The 19,174-nt window shown below is 40.3% G+C and overlaps 1 protein-coding gene across 1 annotated transcript; it reads right to left on the reverse strand.

The window, feature by feature from the left end:
- Nucleotides 1–6,618: 6,618 nt before the first annotated feature.
- On the reverse strand, nucleotides 6,619–19,084 carry p3h3 (prolyl 3-hydroxylase 3). The gene is made up of 16 exons (XM_084727294.1): nucleotides 18,109–19,084; nucleotides 15,518–15,702; nucleotides 15,236–15,394; nucleotides 13,896–14,088; nucleotides 13,659–13,790; nucleotides 12,931–13,073; nucleotides 12,026–12,115; nucleotides 11,898–11,950; nucleotides 10,894–10,973; nucleotides 10,675–10,802; nucleotides 10,495–10,590; nucleotides 10,156–10,306; nucleotides 9,475–9,592; nucleotides 9,186–9,261; nucleotides 8,965–9,105; nucleotides 6,619–7,035 (listed from the first exon to the last, which is right to left on the reverse strand). The coding sequence occupies exons 1-16, from the start codon at nucleotides 18,401–18,403 to the stop codon at nucleotides 6,871–6,873; spliced, it is 2,205 nt and encodes a 734-aa protein (XP_084583420.1). The 5' UTR covers nucleotides 18,404–19,084; the 3' UTR covers nucleotides 6,619–6,870.
- Between the last annotated feature and the right edge of the window lie 90 nt (nucleotides 19,085–19,174).

The raw sequence follows: 19,174 nt of genomic DNA on the forward strand, positions 1-19,174 counted from the left end.
ATGGACAGAAAGAGGGGTGGAGGGGTGGAGGGCGAAAAAGAGACAGAAAGGGAGAGGGAAACCAAACAAGGTGCCGACCGAGCGTGGTTACGGGGTCACAAGACATGAGCCGGGGTGAATCTGAATCAAAAAACTGAGAGATGGAAATCATGGAGGGGAGGGGAAAGAAGATAAATAGAGGACCTGGCTGGAACATGGCTTTTTATGGTGCTGAGGTAGTCTTTAAAAGATCTATGACGGGCAGGAGGGTTTGTGTTTTGTAAACCCGAGGTGAGGCTAATATTAGAAGGTTTATGGGCAGAGATCAGGCCGGGTACAGTAGTGGTATAGAGAACAACTGCAGGAGCCAGAGGAGAGGCTTTTCTGGTTCATTCTTACTATCAAAAACAGCACCGCCAGGCCTGCAGATACACTCACAGTGTACAGGATACGTGCTACTCTCTCTGCCCTCATCGTTCTCAGCGTCAAAAACAGTTTTTCTCTGTTACGAACTTAGTTCCTCTTTTAATTTCTGCCCTTATCGGTCAGAGAGCGTGCTCCTCACCGCTGTTGCACATTACCTAACAAAGTAAATCACCTGTATTAGTTATGAAACAGCTCGGCTTGCACTCACGCTCATGAGATAGCACTTTTCAGGTTGAAAGGGCTGCTTTCCGTGAGTAAGGTGACCACGTTTCACCTAAAAGCCCCTTGAATCAGCTGCTGAAGTGGCCGAATTACAGAAACCTCCTTTTTTTATGTCTTAAGTTAGGACAGGAAGAGTCTAACAGTGGAGTTTTCCAAATTTGGTGTTACAGGTGCAAATGCTAAGTGACTTTAGGAATCATATCTTTGGTTAGGAAGTTCTAACTACTAATAAAACATTACTTATTAACTTTTATGTCTGTTACCTAGCAACCAACACAACTTTTCTCATCTCGCAGAGCTAAACAACTTTGTAACTGTTGGTTTTTATCATTTAAATACACTGAAACATACAAAAAATGAAGCAAAAACAATGATGGATTCTTAACTTTAAGACAGCAGTTAGAGGTGTTTGGTAACATCTGCAGACAAATCCAAAGATATTCTTTCTGGGAAGTTTACAACAGTGCTAACTCTGGATGTTTTTTTAGAAAAGCTACCGTGAAAATCAGGCTTTTTAGGCTGCAGCAATCCCCAAAACAGAGGGACTGGTCTACATGCATATGAGTATCACGCTTTTGGAGTATCCTAGTTATGGTTAGTCCATGTAAACCTCATATCCTGGTTTCAGAAACCTGGAAAAATTTTTATCCCAGTTTAAAGAAACCTGGATGTGCTACGTTGAGTAGAAACCTCCAGTAGAAACCAGAATATTGTGGTATGTAAACACCTCATCCTGGTTTCTGATGGTCTAGAACTGAGCTGTTAAGATGGTTATAGATTAACCTGGACACTGTTATGATCATGTGCACAGGGAGATCATGCCAGGATACCTACCTGCATGTGAACGCAGTGACTGATCACCAACTATGGGTCCTTTCACACCTAAAAGTCCAAACCAAGGTTCAGTTGTCTGAGACAGTTTTTACATTTGGTCCAATTAGTTTTGGTTTCACACTGCAATTATTCAAGTGGACTAAAGAACTTTACATGCCATTTCTACGTCCTGTCATCACCTACATGGGTTGCGTCTCCTTATATTTGACATTGATTGGTTTGTAGACAGGCGAGCGTCTGATTTTGGCGTGTTTACAGTTCAGCAGGCAGCCTGACTTCAGTGGCCGTTTATGGAGAGAGATGAATGAACAGATTCACATTGTTGTCACCATATTATTATTATTATTATTATTATTATTATTATTATTATTATCATTATGACACTACTGCCAGCAGGACCAAAGTGAATCTCTGCACTTTTATTTTTCCAGTTGACTTTCCCGTCCCCATGTGTCTCCTCTCATTTTGTTTTGGCACATTGTTTTTCCTTCTTCCAGTTCTGATGACATCCTGTCGTAATTCCAGTCCAAACCATCCAAAAAAATGTTTTCATGCTAGAAACAAACCGCGCCATGGTTCAGTTTGATCCAGACCGAGACCACCTCTTTTCACTGGACCAAAGTCCGGCTTTTTGGCCCGGACCGTGGTCCGAGGGGGGTTTCACACCTGTAATTGTGGTCCGGATCAAAAGTCTGGACCAAATGAGGTAGGTGTGAAAATGCCCTCTGCAGCACTGTTTTCCTGTGAAACTCCAGCAGTGTTTTTGTTGACTAAAAAATTAAACCTGACCTTCAGTCAGCATGAGGCTGAGTAGATAATGACTGAATTTTCATTTTTAGGTGAACAATCCCTTTTAATGCGAGCTGGTTTGAAGTGATGCTCAATGTGGAGATTGGGTAGGGTTAGGGTGTTAGGGCCGGAGTGGAACTGGGCCAGGGTCTAATTCCTCAGTAGTGCCTGGGATGCTGCTGTTGCTGGCTCTGACCTTTGACCTCCCCATCAGAAGGGGGGGGGGGGCAACAGTTAAAGAAAGCTCCCTACAAGGATCACATTATTACTTTCTGTGCAAACCCTTGAGGAAAAAGATTTGGATGATTAAACAGCATCACTGTGACTCTTACACACACACACACACACACTACAAAAGGCTTGTGTTGTGTGTGTGTGTCTGTGTTCTCGTCTTCCTGGGTTTTTTCTGTGATTCAGCGAGGATAAACGCCGTCCTGTAGTTTAAAAGTGTTGACCTCTGCTCACTCGAGCGCAGTGACGACAGCAGCAGACTGACTGAGCTGGCTGTGCTGACCCTGGATTTGGAGAAGTGGAGTTGGTGCACTGCGGGCTGTGAGATGGAGCAGAAAACTGAGAGAAAACCACAACGAGGAAAAAAAAAAGGATTTGTTAGCAGGCAAACAGACACTGGACAGAGCGGGATAAAGACAGACAGGGAGAGTTATTTTGGGTTGCATTATCCCTACTATAAAATCTTTTATTTTTCTATTTGTAGCTTAGATTGCTTTCTGGTATTTTTAAAGTCATTGTTAAGTCATTGAGAGTATTTTTTTGTTTGTTTTTAATCCCAGGAAGGGAACCTTTAACCTAATTTTTTTGAATAAATGGGGTAAGTGGGTGGAGAAGGGTGGGGTGACCGGATTAAATGACATATCAGTCCATCACAAACAACTATTGTGACATGAATGTAGGATAAATGCTAGAGCCACACGGAGACGTCATTATTTGTATTTGTTCAACCAACTAAATTATAGTTCTCTGTATATTTATTCAGACATAAGACCAGAAGTGGGCATGGTTTATACCAGGAGTCATGTTAAATCAGGCAAATGTTTTATTTTCTAGCCGAATATTCATTCACAATAAGATTGTTTCGTCTGCGAAGCATCAAAACGATTTAATATGTAAGAGAAAATGCACAGTGAGCAGGTCGTTATTGTAAAAACAAACCCAAGCAGGGGTTTATTTTGCAATAATGACCTGCTCACTGTACATTATCCTGCTTATTAAACAGCTAATTTAAAAATTCAATAATCTGACTAAATATTAATATAGAATGATTTCATTGTCCTTTCATTGTTCTCAGCAACAATCTGTTCTTCATAGTTACTGTCTGTTCTTCATAGCAATGGTCTGTTTATCATAGCAACTGTCTGTTCTTCATAGCAACAGTCTTTTTATCATAGCAACTGTCTGTTCTTCATAGTTACAGTCTGTTCTTCATAGCAACGGTCTGTTCTTCATAGTTACAGTCTGTTCTTCATAGCAACTGTATGTTTATCATAGCAACTGTCTGTTCTTCATAGCAACGGCCTGTTTATCATAGCAACTGTCTGTTCTTCATAGCGACGGTCTGTTCTTCATAGTTAGGGTCTGTTCTTCATAGTTACAGTCAGTCAGTCTGTCAGTCTGTACCTTTTCAGTCACTACTTAATACACAGACTGTTTCTACTGTCTATATTGTTTATATATAGTATATTATACTGTCTAATGTATACTTTATTTACATGCTGTGTTGTGAGTGATGACGGAAGAAAAATACTTCTACTAGTACTTTCCTGAATAATGTATCCGGGTACAGCATCTCTAATAAATGCACGAATTTTGATCTTCATATTGAATCTCATGTTATGATTACACCTAAAAATGAAATCATCATCTGACACCTGATGAGTTGTTTGAGCCACAAATGGTAGGATAATTGTCAGCTACTCACTACGCACAGCACTCAGTTATAATGACTACAGGACGCTGGGATTTCAGTTTTATAACTACGCAGTTAGGCCTTACATAACTTCTGCTAATCATATAAAATATGGAGAGATGACGTCATTACGGCTGTAAATTTCGTGCTCTTCTGCCAAGTGTGTAACTGGAGCAGTAGACTGTCAAAGCGCTTAATGTGAGGATATCTAAGATGCATTATAGAGACATAACACCTACTTAACAGAAGATTAATGCAGACTTTTAAGGTGCTGCGTGGTTTCAGCGTGTGAGAGACGGAAAAGGTTAAAACCAAGGCTCCATTAAACAGGCCTGCCGACCCAATTCTGCAGCAGCGGGGGGATTATAACACGGGGGGGAGTGAGAGTGTTAATATGGCCCGTAAACAGTACTTGACTCAGTACCTAATGCACTGGACGAAAGCAGGGGAGGCTGAAAGGAGGCACTGGTTGTAATGGGAGGGATAAGATGGGAAGTGGGTGGTCGAGTGTCACTCCACTGGACGTGAATGATTAAATGATCTCTCGCTGGATTACTATTCCATATTCTAAATGGGAGATTTTTTAAGCTTCATAAACAAATGCACTCATTTATGAGGGATTAACAGTAATCTCTCTATTTCTATCCCTTTTTTCCCCCCGTGCACCTCTCTCTCCCTCTCTGTTCCCTCTTCTTCCTCTTACTGCAGTTTCTGACGCACTACGCTAATGTAACTACTTTTACAGTTTCCTACTGCTGTGTTGCTGTCAAATCGCAAATCTTATCACATGCTTCTGCTCTTAACAGACTGAGAAAAGTATTAAACCTCTCAGTGTCTATTTTTAATCAGCAGGCAGCCACAGTGGATGTGAGGTAATCATTTAATAGATTACACAGCTTTGCTTTAACTTTTCTGTCCCTTTTTGTCCTCTCATCGTCCCTAATGTTCTTACGGCCCCTCACTTGTGTGGATGTGGTATATAATCATCAAACATCTTTGGAAAAGACTCGTGTTTATTTCTTCTTTTAATCTCATTTTTAAAAGGAGTGAAATCTGTTTGTAAAGTACAGAATTACATTCAAGAGAGGAACGGACAATCTTTCCCTCACTTACCTTCATCATATACATACAGTATAAATACAGTTTATATAAACATGCATGCAAATCATTGCATTCTGTGAATAAAAACAGAATGCAATGATTTGCAAATAATTTTTGTCCAATATTCAGTGGAATACAATACAAAGACGAGATATTTAAACTCACTGACTGTATTATGTGTTTGTTTTTTTGTGAATATACACTTTTATTTTTGCCACACATTCCAAAAAAGTTGGCACAGAGGCATGTTTGTGTCACATAACACTCAGTAAGCGTTTAGACACTAATTGTTGAAGTTTTGAAAGTGATATTCTTTCTCATTCTTTCTTGATATACGACTTCAGGTGCTCAACAGTTCGAGGTCTCTGAACTGGACTGCAGGCGGGTCAGTCTAATACCTGAACTCTTTTAATACAAAACCACATTGGTGGAACATGTACAGAATGTGTCTTGTCATCGTCTCGCTGATATAAGAAGGCATGTCCCTGAAAAAGAATCATCTGAATGGCAGCATTTGTCGCTCCAAAGCTTGTATGTACCTTTCAGCATTAATGGGGCCTTCACAGATGTGACAGTTACCCATGATGCTACTGGCACTAATGCACACCCCCATACCATCACAGATACTGGCTTTTTAAATTTGCGCTGGTAACAATCACACAATGACACAATGTCCATGATTTCTGAGAACAATCTGAAATGTGGACTCGTCAAACCACAGCACACTTTTCCACTTTGAGTCAGTCCATCTCAGATGAGCTCAAGAAGAAAACTCTGCAGCATTTCTGGTTGTTCTTGATATATGTCTTTCTCTTTGTATGGTAGAGTCTTAACTTGTAGTATCCTTTATTCAATCATGAGGATTTATAATGCAGTACCTGAGGGGTCAAAGGTCACGAGCATTCAGCCTTGCTGCTTATGTGCAGAGATTTCTCCAGATTCTCTGAATCTTTTAGTGATATTATAGATTGTAGATGGTGAAATCCCCAAAATTCTTGCAACTGTGTGTTGAGAAATGTTGTTAACATGTTAGACTGTGTGTTTTATTTTTCACAAAGTGGTGACTTTAGCCCCAACCTTCCTTATGAGCGACTGAGCCTTTCGAGGATGCAGCTTTTATATCCAATCATGGTACTATCACCTGTTCACACTTCATCAGTTTACCTGTGCAGTGTTTCAGACAGGTGTTTTTTGAGCATTACACAACTTTCCCAGTCTTTTGTTGCCCCTGTTCCAACGTTTTTGTAATGAGAGAATGAGCGTATGTTAACAAAAAAGTTAATCAGTTTGAACATGAAATATCTTGTCTTTGTACTGTCTTCACTTGAATATAGGTTGATAAGTATTTTCACACAGTTTTTTTATTTGTTTTACACCGCGTCCCAATTTTCTTGGACTTGAGGTTTGTAAAAAGGCAGCAAGATTGAAGAGTGAATGTGTGGATTAAAACTGAAAAATCAAAAGGGAGAAGTGTTTGTGGTTGGTGTAATGGTCCTTTTATGGGATGGTGGACTGGTCCACCAGAGCGGACGGAGGCAGATGAGAACGTATTCCACTTGAGGGGGTAGTTCAGTCTGTCAGGTTTGTTCTGGCTCTCACAGCTCGTCTCTGCCCCCCGTCACCCTGCCTCTCCCTCTGCTCTTCTCCTTCGGTGCTTGGCTCCGAGCGCTCCGGCTGGCGGCGCCCTCCTTCTCGTCCTCGTCCTTTTTCACCACACTCTGTCCGTCAGCGGCCCACAAGGCCTCTGCCTCCTCTCGCTCCTGAGGGGGAGAAACAAATGCACAGCAGTGCATGAAGCAGTGCAAAGACATTGATTTCCAGTAGCCACTGACTTTCAAAACAAGTTTGGACGTGACAGATAAACTTTACATTTATTCCTGATATCCTCGTACTTTCTGAATATCCTGAAACCAGTTATTTCCATAATAAGTCAGTCTTAGAGAAGAGGCTCTGCCAACAAGGTGGTTCTCCTTTTTCATGGCAGCAAAATTGATATGAAATAGTAAACACAGGTGTTACCAATGATACGAAGGTCCTGTTCCATTTAGTGTAGGAATGCCTGCCTAGTGAGACAACCTGCACAATACATTATTCTGCATATACTGGCACAAATGTACAACGGATATGATTTTATATGACTGATGTTTCGCTAACGTGTGAATTCCAGAGTACAGACGTCTGCTTTTAACAGTGGTGTAGATTCAGGAGGTTTCTGACCGGAGCTGCAGGAGTTAATGTTGTTAGTGCAGAGTGGGTCGCAATGGGGCCGGACTTCATTAGTATTCATTAGTTCCATGTCAGTTTTGTTTTGTAGTTGTTACAGTGCGATCAATACAAACTTTCCCCCAGAAAACATTTACAAAAGCAAGACCGAAAAATACAACTCTGTGAAGATAACGTTAATAATCTTCATAATCCAATTATAGTAATCCAGTCCACCTTGACAATAGCAGCAAACTGACTCTGTTTGACCTGAATGAAACAAAACTTGAATTAGTATTCAGAAAACGTGTTTAACCTACTGTTTCATGTCAGAATGGTGGCTGTGAGAAAGGTCTGTGCTGCAGCAGGAAAAAAAAAACCTCTGCTGAAGTAAGCATGGGTGTGTTTGTGGATTCAACTTCTCCTTTTAAAAGTCACTATAAAGGTGAGTCAGAGAGTCTGCATTATGCTAATGTTAGCCAATACTGCTCTGGACAAGTTACTGTAACTGTGTGACAAGCTGTTTTTGCTTTTCTTTTTTTTTCTTTACTGTCTCCCTTTGGAGAAATTTGTCTCACACATTCAAGGCGAGCTCTAACCCTAATTCTGATGCTAACCCCCAAATAAGAATTAGCTAGCTAGTGTGTTATTTCCTAACTAGTTTGAGTCAAGCATAGAATGGTATTATGTGTAGCTTCATCATTAACAAAATGAGGCATTGCATTTGATGAATTAACCGCTTATCCAACCAAGAATGAGACAAGAATTAATACTTAGCTAGCTAGCATTAGTGTGCTGTTTCACAGCTATGGTAGCTTGGAAAATAGCAATATGGAGCACTGAATTTAATGAATTCATCATTTATCAGACTACAAATGAGACTAGAATTAACAGTTAGGTAGCTAACAAGCATTAGTGTGCTGTTTCACAGCTGCAGTAGCTTGTAATAGTAATATGGGGCGCTGGAAATTTTGAGTATACTGTTTATCAGACCACAAATAAGACAAGAATAAGCTAGCTAGCATGCTAGTTCTAGTTAACTGTAAAGAGTCAGTGTCTGGTGTTGACTCATGGGAAATATTAATTCTGAAGGCCTATGAGGTAACAGTTTGAGTCAAGCAGAGAGCACAGCAGTTGAGTCTTTTTGTCATACAGATGTGGACACACTTTCATCTAAAGTAGGTTAGAAAAATGATGCCAACAGTCCATTTATGTTATTTTTACAGTGACTGACTGAAATGCCCCAAATCATAATTCTCAATTTAAATTTAACTTATATGGCAACTGCTTCATGTTATGATAAACTTAAAAGAAACTGACATGACATTACACAGCAGCTATTGTGAATGTCAAAACATGGAAACAACCACCAGATTTGCATTAAACTCCAGCTGCTGGTGTCACGACATCAACAGCCACATGACTGCAGGAGACACGTCTGACCCGAGGACGAGGTCAGCTCTGTCCGCTGTCATCATAACGCTCACCATGTCCCTGTAGAGCTTCTCCTTTGTGAACCAGAGGGCCAGCGCGCACCGCCGGCCGCTCGTCACCGCGGTGACACCGTGTGGATTTACTGGACCTGAGGAGAAACCCACCAGCCGACCGCAGCTGGGTTTCACTCGAGCCTGGAGACGCAGAGAAATCAGGTTTAAAAAACACTAAATTATCAGTGAATTAAGTGACCTTACGTTGAAGAGTGACTCACCGTTTCTGTCTTGGCGTCCCTGTTAGTGAAAAACAACTCTCCTCCGTCAAAGTTGTCATTCAGGTAGAGAATGGCACTGTGAGAGGAACAAAAGGTCAATCGGCTACAAAAACAACCATCATGGTCTAAATTCTTCTACTGAAACAAACAAGATAAACACATTTTTTAGGCTTTATCTTAAAATATTTCATCCCATTTTGTTGACACCGTTTTACACAGAATTACTAATATAATTTCTCTTGTTGGCTGTTGTGTTTTTTTTCCCGCCTTACTGGTTATTTCTGCTGACCTGAGGTCTCTGTGTATGAATGCTGGCGGCTCCCTCCAGCACTGCTTGGTCTCCGGCTCAAGGAGACAGTTGTCAACATGGACGGGGTGAGACAGGTCCAGCCTGCCCTCCTGGTCGCCTGAGGGCAAGAGAGAATCAAACAAACGAATTTACCCCCCTAAAAGAAGACATTTAAGTTCACAGCATGAAAGTCAGTGCCCAGTTGCATGAAACCAGTTGCCCTTAAGTTTTCGTCTAAGGATCACCATAAGATTTCTTTAGGATCTTGTAGGATGTTGCCCTTAGCTACTTAAATATTCCCTTAAGTGTTGCTACAAGGTCCTTAGAAGATCCTTGATTTTATACAACTCATAAACAAACACTTACTCATTTGACAAACATTTGGCATGAATTTTAACTCTTAATTAATGTGAAACAGACGTTCTGGACTGGAATGGAAAATTCTAAGGAGAACATGCGGGCTGTAGCGTGTTATCAGAAAAGCTGAAAAGTATTTCAGCTCAGCATTTTTCTTTAATCTCTGATGACATATCAAGGTCGCTTTATGATTCAGTACAGTAATATATTACATATTTCTCCTTTAAGTTTGAGCGTTGACGCAGAAACTAAACCCCGTGTTTGTAGTTCCACATGGCGAGCTCTTGCGGCGAGCATTAAAGATATGGATGATGTGGGTATTACCTGCGATAGCGCTGCGGCAGACCAGGTGTGTGAAAGAGACGTAGAGTCCTGAGGGGCTCCTGAAGTACGAGTGCAGCAGGACTCTCGCTCTCTCGCCCAGCTCATGTAACAGCTTGGCGTCTGACTGGTTCACCAGGCCGTCCTGAGCCAACTGTTAAAGAAGTAAGGGTTATGTTTAAAAAAAAAAACACTTCATAAATCAAGCATGATATCCCCACTGCACACCAAGATAAAATGAGACATCGTTCTTTAATTAATTCACATATATTTAATTAATTTCGAGTGCAGGTTTGTCAGGTTGACTCATATTTCTGCTTCCATTATTTCCTGTTCACCCACCTTCACAGCCCTGAGGACAGTCAGGCCCTCGAACGTCTCATGAGGCGTGTGCGGAGACCGTCGTCCCCGGTAACCATCTCCGGCAGATGCTGCGGCCTATCAGAGATAAGATAAAACGATAGGTGAGACGGTTGCTGTTTCTATGTGAGCAGGTCCGCCTCTTTAACACTGTGAACTTACTGTTGCTAACTGCAGTATTCTGCCACACTCCTTCTCAGTCATGACTCCGTCGAGCACTACGCGATTGGTCCCGTTCAGAACCTCGTCGTCCATGGTGATGGTCACGCCCACCTGAGGGACCGCACCGCCTAAAGAGAGGACAAATGAGGAAGGATGAGACGGGAAACTGGAATATTTTTGACTGCTGCAGACCGAAACAAGAGGGTGAATTGATCGTACCTGAAAAAAATCCACTGTCGTCCACTTCCTCCTGCTGCTCTCCCTCTTTCATTTTCTCATTCATTTTCTCTTTTTCAGCTCTGAAGGTGAAACACAAACAATTCTGAGTTGACTCCATATTAAAGGGATAGTTTGGATTATTTCAAGTGGGGCTGTATGAGGTATTTATCCAGAGTCAGTGTATTACCTACAGTAGATGACGGCTGACATGCCTCCACTTTGGAAAAAACAGAGAGGAGCACCAGCGCGTCAGCAGCAAAATGCATTTTAAATAACACCCGCCTTAAAAAAATAAATATCAATCTAAGTGTACACTATATTTAGAATATTTTCACTGCTTTAATTTTGCCTTTTATGATTGAAAACTGCTGTTACAAAAGCCAAATATCACACTCTCTCCAAACTAACCAGACTCCATTGCCAAAATCAGTAATTTTACCTTGAGGAACATGGGAGAGGTTGGTCTGCCGCTGCCTCAGCTGGTCAGTTAGTTTGTGTGATTATGTCACTCATGAGTTTTCAAAGGTTACTTCGGATTCACCAAAGTCACACAGTAACACAAACAAACCAACGGATGGATGCACAGGTAGACCAGCAAGTCCTGTGTTCTGTGAGGTAAAAATAACGATTTTGCCTGTGGGGTTTGGTTGATTTGGATAGAGTGATATTTGGCTTATATAACAGCTGTTTCCCGTCGGAAAAGGCTGTCTGACGGCAAAGTAAAGTGGTTAAAATATTCTAAAAATAGTATACACTTACACTGCTATAGACTTTTTTAGATGGGGCTTTTTTAAGTGGCTAAAATACGTGTTGCTGCTCATCTTCCATGCTGGTACTCGTCTCTTCTCCTCCAAAAGGAGGATGCATCGACCGCCATTTAGTGTGGTTAATACACTGACTATAAATAAGAACGTCATACAACCGTACTTCAAATAATCCAAAACATCCCTTTAACTTTTACAAAAGCCCTTGACACAGAGTGGATTTACTTCAGTCTTTCTCACCTCCAGCTGTCCCTCAGTGACTCAGGTACAATATCTTCAGGAGTCCAGAGATCCTAAATGGAAAGCATTAAATTCGTGGATGCAATTTTGTGGATCAAAAGAGCGTATATTTTTTCCTCAGTACTTACTGGGTCGATGAAAGTGAAGTCGAGGTTCTCCATACCAAAATACAGCAGCGTCTTCTCCTGCAAAGAGCGACTGATGTACCCGACCATCTCCTGTATGACAAATACACACGAACAGCAGTCAGAGTGAACAAAATTTACAAAAATTAAACAGAAATTCAAAGTGGGACATGACTAGAAAGTGATTCGTCACAAGAGCTGTTATAGTTTTCCGTTTTTCATTAGTTAGTATTTTAATCTGTTTTTAATTTTGTTTTCAATTTATTTTAGTTTCAGTTAGTTTCCAGAGTGGGTTTGCTTGCTTCTGTTTAGTTTTTAATGTTTTATTATTATTATTTTTAATTAGTTTCAGTGTTATTTATTTATTTACTTTTATTATACTAAGAGAGTATTTATCCAGGGCATAATTTAAAAGCAGAATATGCAAGGTGCTGTTTATAAATGCACTAGAAAAACTGATTGTTGATTCTCTTTCCCATGATGTCAAATACCGACATTTTGTGTTAGTGAAGCGTCCTGAGCTCAGTAAAATAATGAGAAAATAAGAAGGTACGGCCCAGTCTCAATTAACATGCTGTATGCCCTAATGCCTCCTCAGGTTTGGTGTGTTGACTAATTTGACCAAATTGACAACAACTTACCCTAAAGACACTTCCTGTGTATTTTCATTTTATTTTTAGTTAGCTGTGTAAATAAACAATATTGTTTCAGTTAGTTTTTGTTGTTTTTTTCTGAAGTCTAGTGTTTAATTTTTATTCAGTTCACCAGTTTTAGTTTTTAATTTGATTTTCTCTCACTATAATAACCCTTTTCCTCACCTCTTATTTGTGGATTCAGTAAAAACATAAAAATAATTTGGATTATCATAACCATACTGGTGGTTTTAATGTCGTGTCCATGAGTGGTACCTGAGCAGGCTGAGTGCCCTGTGACTCTGTGTCTCCTCCTAGTGTCTCAGAGTAGAGCTGCAGGTTGTCCAAGGAGTCCTTATCAGAGGGGTAAAACAGGAGAAGAGAGCGAAGCGTCTGCACTGCTCCACTGATGTCACCAGCTGCAGGACAGCAGGGATGCAAAATAAGTGAAGATGTGGCACTCAAAGGGACTGTACTCCCTGACATTCAAGCAAATACCCTGCATTTAGAAATCATCTCTGTAGGCAGAGGGATCTCTGATCGTCTTCGTATCATAAGACTAGTTTACTTGAGAAAATCCACAGACTCTTTTTGAGAGTTTCACGGAGAAACTAGTTGTTCTTTCATGAAACTTCTCATGATAACGTCTGTGGATTATCTTGAGTCATGACTTCTCAAAAGAGACATTGCTGTTGAGTTGAGCTGAGTTGAGTCAGATGAGTTTTTTGTGCGCTTTGATCACCTCGAGCTGAGTGCCGTCTACTTCCATTAAATTCGAGAGAAGGCAAACATCTCTATGGCCAATATCGCCAAAACTCTGCAGCTCACACAAAACACTCTAGACATCACAAAAAAGTCTCAACGGATAAATAGCACCACAGGCCAGAGGACCGATATGTATTTCAAAATGAACGAAGTAAAGAATATTCACTGGAAGAATCACAAAGTTTTTATAACACTGAACAATAACTGAATGATCTTGTATTTGACCGCTGAACCCTGACCTTTGAACTGTGCAATATGCAGATGCTCCAGCTGTGTGGGCAGGAAGTCCTCCTGAGCAGAAATTCTTCCGGGTCTTGTGGAGACCTGAGTCACGCAGGACTGCCGGCACGAGAGCAGGGAGAGGGAAAGAGCTAGACAGAAAAGAAACAAAGTGATGGATACTTGCTGTTCAAGAAAATTCAAGATTCAGTCTGGGGTCCTTTGTGGTTTTTTGTTGTTGTTTTTTGTTTTCTAACCTGCAGCCTTCTCATATGCACCGTCCACAGTGTCCACTCCCCTGTCCTCTGGCAGCCGTTGGGAGGCCACCTCACACTGCACCCTGCACTCCTCTGTCAGCCGCAGGGTTTCATTCACACACGCTTTCCATTTCTCTGCTGCTTTCACCCAGTCAGAGGAGGCCTCGTGCTGAACTGCAGCATCATACAGGACCTGGGATTGATGGTTAGAAAAGAGAGAGAATAACAGAGTTAGCTGCTAAACTGACTTTTGCCATAAGAAAATGAAAGTACAAACTTGTTCTGTTCATTATAATAAAGGCCATTTCACACAAGTCTAATCATGTGGTAACAAGCATGTTTGAACAGACAAAACAAGCTGCTCAAGCAGAGGTATTCGATACGTAAAACTAAGTTTCCACTACATGTTTTGTTAAGAGAAAATGCAGGTGGGAGAGAGGAATTCTATCCCTAAGGCCATGACTGTATTTCCACACCCCTGATTTTTCCTGCTGATGTTGACCTGATGGATTAGTCCTCTTTACGCACATTAAATTATATACTTCAGTTTATAAAATCATGAGCCCACATAAAGTGATGAAATAAAAGTAAAATAATTTGAATGAACAATGAGGAAAAAATAGAATGTCTATGTTCTCTGAATGTGTTCTGCTGTATTAATAATATTAGTTAATATTAATTTAATAGCCGATTGATGATGGATTAATCGCTGCAGTTTATTAGTTTGTCCTGCGTTTCCTTCCTTTTTTGCGTGCATTTTCTTTCTTTATTGATTGATTGATTTATTAAAGACCAAAAATTTTTCACCTGAGGCCATGATAATGAATTGGCAGCTGTGTGCACTGTGCATGGCAGTATATTGTTCTTTATCGTAAAGTTGCAATCCTACTAATAATCCCCATTTTTACTATACGTGTCTGTAATCTGATTTCCTTTTTTAATCTGGAACTATAATGGAATGCAGTCACCTTTTTTGTATCCAGGTTACTTAATCCTGTTATGTAATCCATTACTCCCCAGGCCTGACTGTAGGAGCTTTCGATGGTGGACACTAGACACCAGGAGCACTCAGCAAACTGCAATGCACTGTGTGTTTTGACACCTATCATAGCCAAGACGAACTTTTTCAGCAATCTGGGCAACAATGGGATCAGATCAAACAGGCTCCACACATACATCAGTGAGCCTTGGGCACCGATGATGCTTGATGGGTACCTTATAATGAGATGATCATGTTATTCACTTCACCTGTCAGTGGTTTAAATGCTGTAGCTGATCAGTGTAGTGAAAGTCCACCCCCCCCCCTCTCCTTTACAAAGACTTCATCCCTCCTCTCTCACCCAGTGTTTCTCATTCTCTATCTCTCTGTCCTGGAAGGCGTCCTCGGTCACTCCCTCCATCCGTCTGTACTTCTCGATGTTGTTCCTCATCTCCAGGTGACTGGGGTTGGCCACAAAGTAGGTATGAGCTGCTGATGCCGCCTTGTGCAGCTTTTCCAACTGATGAGCGGGAAGAGGAGAGAGTGAATGTCACAAACAGAGAGGACTTTAATATACAAGTCCGTCAGCAGTGAAGAGAAATTATGTCAGAGAGTTTTATGGCTGCCCGAGGGAAAAACTTACCTTGTAGTATGTGACCTGCAGAAAGTTGTAAGGGTTGCGACTGCCGAATTCATACTCTATGTCGCTGGAAACGGGGAGCTGTCCCGCAGGTGTGACCGAGCGTCCAACACAGAACCTCAAACATTCAGCCTTCTGCTGTATCCAATCCAAGGCCCAGAGGTCCCACAGACTCCCCTCTGTAGAGTCTAACAAGACACAAAACATGAAGAGAGTGAAATAAACCATTAAAGATGGTCTCTGATTCAGACAAAAGATAATAATGTCTACATAATAAACACTGTTCATGCATCGTCAACATTTGTATACACATGAAACTTGTGTTTTAAATGTACATGCTATTCACTGATGATAAGAATTTAATTGATACATAAAAACTATTATACTGTATTTATGTTTTTCTTCTCCTTTTTGATTTTGCAGCACACGTGTCTTCTGCCTTTGAGGTCTATCTCACGTTTGAGCCACACACTCAGGAAAGGAGAAGCTGCCAGTGAAATCACAGTAATTTAGTTTCCCACCAGTAATTATCTTGGATCCAAAGCTCCACGCTACGCCTAATGCTTGTAGAAAGTAGTGGAAAAGCAGCTTTGTTATTTATTTGCAGGGACAAATTTGCCAGTGTCAGCCAAAGTGCTAATTTTTCAACTGTTACCCTTTGGCCGTGCGTTAAATTAGCCATTAAAACAACAATAAAAGATAAATGTGATAACTTAAGGCAACAAATGTTATAATGCCAGTGCGTTTTTTAATGCCCTCATGAATATCTTAATAAATGTATCCACTGCATAGGTCAGTGCTTCCCCAAATTGGTGCCAAGGCAGCTAAAGGAGTCCCAAGATAAATCTGATGCGTCACAAGATGAAAGAAGAAAGGGATTAAAACCAGAGTCCAGCTGATACTGGAGTTTTAGGGCTGATGCTGATAACGATATTAGGGAATAAAAAAATTCTGACATCAATTTATGGGCTGATATTGCAATGATCCTTAAAATGTGGTCATCAAACACTTGTGACAAAGACAAAGACGACCTTTGTCGTGAAACATTAAAGGGATAGTTCACCCAAAAATGAAAATCCAGTCATTATTTACTCACCCTCATGACAGCTGAGGGTCGGGATTATTTTTTTAGTACACAAAACACTGCTGGAGTTTCACAGGAAAACAGCGTTGCAGAATCTTCCAAACAAGTAAATGGTGACTGCTGGTAATCCAAATCTCCTAAAGCCCCAACATGCCAAAGTTGACATGACAGACATAATTTACACCATATTTTTAGCCTAAATTTTGGATGAATGTATCAAATATAACTGCATAAACAACCTGTATTATGTTCTGTTGTCAAAAGTTTCCATATTGGACAAAATATACACTGATACCAATTAGAGCTGCAACAATTAACTGAATAATTTATTATTAATTGATTATTAAATAAATCGCCAGCTATTTTGACAATCGATTAATCGGTTTGATTAATTTTTTTTTAAGAAAAAAAAAGTCAAAATTGTGTGATTCCATATTGTTTTAAATGTTAACATTTGACAGATATTTATCACAGAGGAGTGTAGAAACCAAAAAATATTTGGTTTCTTTACTCCTGCCTGACAGTTTACTGAATATTTTTGGGTTGTGGACAAAACAAGACATTTGAGGACATCGTCTTAGACTTTGGGAAACACTGACTGACATTTTTCACCATTTTCTGACATTTTAAGACAAAAAAACAATTGATCGATTAATCAAGAAAATAATCAGCCGATTAATTGACTATGAAAATAATCGTTAGCTGCAGCCCAGACACCAGCACAGACTGATATGGCTGCAATAGTCCAAAAATAATTTAAAATACGGTATTTCTGTTACACATAATTATGTTTATTGACTTTATTTTGCCCCTTTTCTTAAGAAACACTAATTACTCACATCAATTGCCGAGCACTTTTCTGAATTTTTTTAAGTTTTCATCAGACATTCATTCCCATTATACAAGACACTCAAAAGACTTCCATCTTCCATATTGTTGGACTTCCCTGAACATCAGTTATATCAGTTTTATATCTATTTAGTCTTGACACCTTGAAGTTGTCAATGTTAATTATATAGGGGAGGTATCTTTATAAGCCTTTTTGGCTTCCAACCTCTCCTGCACAATGTTTTAATTTTTTGTCTTTGTATATATATAATGTGCAAATAAACTAAACTAAACTAAACTTTCTCTTCTGTTTTAATGCCTCTAAAAATTATTCAAAGGAAATAATGTGAGGAGGAAAAACAACTTGTTTGGTTGAACCGTTGTGATGTACAAAATAAAGCCATAATATAGGGCTCACAGGGGTCACAAGGCAAAAAGTTTGGGAACCACAGACACAGGCCATAATGAAAGTTTTTTAAATTAACATGCCATTGATTGTATATACGAGTTGTTTTATCATTTTAATTCATTTATTGTTCATACAGAGTAAGGAATTACTAATATATAACTCCTGAACAAGGCCATATCAATACCTTTGACTTCATGGTAGGAGTGAACACTCAATCAGTGCTGTCTATCTACAAACACACAACATATTGATCCCTCAGTCATCATAACTTACCCAGTTTATTGAAAGCCTCTCTGCCTGCAGCCTCGCAGTCATCATGACACTGACTGCGGACTCTGAACAGTGACTCCTTGGTTACGATGGATTTCTCCAGCAGCTCCGCAGCCTTCGCCCACTCCTCACCAAAATACGCACGTACTCCGCTGTAATACAAGAAGTCATACGGCTGCAGAAGTGACAGAACATTAGGGCCGCCGCTTCCTGAGCTTGCTAAAGTAAAATTGAGTAATGCTGTGATAACTAAATGAAACGCCACGTATACAGTGAAATAACCAGAGTGCAGCGCCATGGTCCGAGAATCAAACCCCGTGTGGAGGAGACGGAGTTGGGAGAAGAGGAGGGACTATGGAAATATTTAGGGAGCGAAGGAGAAAAGTTTCCTCTCATTTGCGGAAAGTGGATCTGTCATTTCACATGATGTACTCACTGCTGCTCCCTGTTAACGTCTCCGACTGTTTGTTTAGGTGAAATTAAATGTAACCGGATGACTTGTTTTGATGTAATTAGCTAATGTTACTGTGTGTTTAACTGATGATTATCCAGCAAGTCAAACTGCAGTGCTTGGAAGTGGCCACGAGAGGAAGCCGAGTTCAACGGACGTTACCGTAAATATACAAATAACACAGGTTGTATTGAAATTAATAAGTGTTTATTATCTGGTGATCACGTAACTCACTACACACAAACTCACTATCAATCGATTCCCCGCGTGTATACATACGTTTGTACAGAGACTTATCTTTGGTAGGCGCGAAACGAATGCAAATACTGCATTTTTAAATCATGACGGTGGTGATATCACACAGACTACGGTAACGAGCCGCAGCCCGTCGGCGTGCGGACAACCAGTCGTGTCTAGAAGGGAACCCCAACCCTGCGAAATATCTCGCGAGAATGATCATTTTATTTAAAAAAAATGGTATGTCCATAACCCTACTCAAGTGTTCATGCCCATAAAGCTACCAATATTGTAAGCATAGCGTTGTCACATAATAAAACTTGATTCATTTGTAAAGAGTGTACAATAGGGGTAACAATACTTGAAAATCTCGCGATGGTT

This window comes from Lutjanus erythropterus, chromosome 9 (genome assembly GCF_056507025.1).
Source record: "Lutjanus erythropterus isolate fLutEry1 chromosome 9, fLutEry1.hap2, whole genome shotgun sequence".
Lineage (NCBI taxonomy): Eukaryota > Metazoa > Chordata > Actinopteri > Lutjaniformes > Lutjanidae > Lutjanus > Lutjanus erythropterus.